The sequence below is a fragment of the Aplysia californica genome, unplaced genomic scaffold, assembly GCF_000002075.1.
Source record: "Aplysia californica isolate F4 #8 unplaced genomic scaffold, AplCal3.0 scaffold01444, whole genome shotgun sequence".
NCBI lineage: Eukaryota > Metazoa > Mollusca > Gastropoda > Aplysiida > Aplysiidae > Aplysia > Aplysia californica.
This window is the reverse complement of record NW_004798714.1, coordinates 27,217-28,912: the sequence shown is the minus strand read 5'-3', so window position 1 is coordinate 28,912 and position 1,696 is coordinate 27,217. Positions and strand designations below refer to the sequence as shown.

At 44.4% G+C, this 1,696-nt stretch overlaps 1 protein-coding gene across 1 annotated transcript in view; it reads right to left on the bottom strand.

The window, feature by feature from the left end:
• Positions 1-51: 51 nt before the first annotated feature.
• Positions 52-1,696, bottom strand: part of LOC101848017 — a gene marked incomplete at its 5' end in the record, with an annotated part of 3,011 nt that continues 1,366 nt past the window's right edge. Inside the window, 1 exon segment of the mRNA XM_005112852.3 lies at positions 52-457. Within this exon segment, the coding sequence (XP_005112909.2) occupies positions 301-457 (157 nt within the window).

The window sequence follows — 1,696 nt, the reverse complement described above, 5'->3', positions numbered from 1 at the left end:
CAAAAAAAAAGAAAAAAAAAGAGATAGATCTAGATCTAGACTATGTTGCAGTGTGGTCCTACCTATACTCGGTGGTACAGATGACGCCGTAACAGTCCTCCCTTCCCCACAGGCTGTACGTGGTGTTGGCGTCAGTGTGACTCACGTTGAGCGGACGTGCCCACCGAGGCACGAACGAGCCCGCCAAGATGAGTGACCAGGCGGTGACCGATATCACAGTGGCGATCACAGACAGGATCAGCTTGTCCAGATTCTTCGGTTTAGCCATAGTAGTAGTAGTAGATCTAGAATCTAGTAGTATTATATCCAAGTGTGTTGGTCTTCCCTTTTCACGTTTTCCCTCGAGTTACACAGTTCTTGTCGACACAAAAGATGCTGCGCTGTGTCCCGATCACTCCTAGTAGGTTTGTAGCAGAGAAAACGGACGGGTGAAAATACTCCGAGAATTTCTGTAATCCTGAAAGAACAAATCCAATACTTCAACAAAACAAGAAATGAAAGAATAGAAAACCACAACTTGTATTTCGTAAGACATCACTAAGAATAAACCTAATCACAAAAGCGGATAAGGATCTAGATCTAGGCCTACAGTATCCTGCTTGATGCAAGTCAGCGAAGTTCCGTGTAGGCCTACGAGGATATTTAACGGAAAACTCCCAAAAAGCTGCACCCAAAACAACGAGAGAGCGAGCAACTCCGTTTGGGAATTATTTTCTCACGACTTGAGGAGTTTCGTCACCGGTTCAGGACATCTGATAACGGGATTTTATGAACTCACCCACTGCCGTTAGGAGAAAGACAAAGAGAGCAGAAGTTTGAGACACGGCAGTCTCCTTTGTCTGAACAGGCGAGCTCTAGCAGGCTATCCAGCATGTGCAGCACGGCTTCACAAAGCGAAACTCAAAATTCAAAAGAGAAAAAATCGATCCGATCAGTTGGCGAGGAGAAATCATCAATGGTCGGGGGTTTGAGACCCGGGTGGTGTAGGGGCGGCCCTCGTGTCGCAGATTAAGCCCACACAGCTGGTGGTAGTGTAGCGGGCCTGTGATCGTAGCCCGGGTCTTGCGTGCGTGCGTGCGTGAGTATGTGCGCTAGGCCTAGTGCGTGTGTTTACTCACGCCCATCTGTTGGAAGAATAACGATTTTGTCCTGTCCTCGTTTAAGAAAATCTTTCTCTTACCCCTTTTCGCGTTTTCACGCTTCTCATTAAAATTTTAAAAATAAAGAAAAATATAAATCAAAATTCGTTTTGTTTTTAAACTTTTGTTTTCTTATCTTAAAAAAGAATAAACATTTACTTGGATTTTTACAAATCTCCTAAGATTACTTTCGCATATTTTTTCTTACTCTCACTTACTTTTTTCTTACTTTCATTTACTTTTTCTTACTTTCATTTACTTTTCCTCACTCTCACTTACTTTTTCTAACTTTCACTTACTTCGTCTCTTTCTTTTGTTATAACATCGTCTTTGGGTATTCAGCGCGTTCCCTTGTGACAACCAATCCTGAGTCTAGTCTCGTGCAAAGTGAGAGGAACGGCCCATGTGCTTGACTCGTGGTGGTGTTGCTCAAACTGTGAGTGTGAGTGTGAGTGTGTGTCTGTGTGCGAGTGTGAGTGGGTGTATCTGAGTGTGAGTGTGTGTGAGAGAGAGTGAGTGTGTGTGCGTGCGTGCGTGCGTGCGTGTGTGTGTGTGTG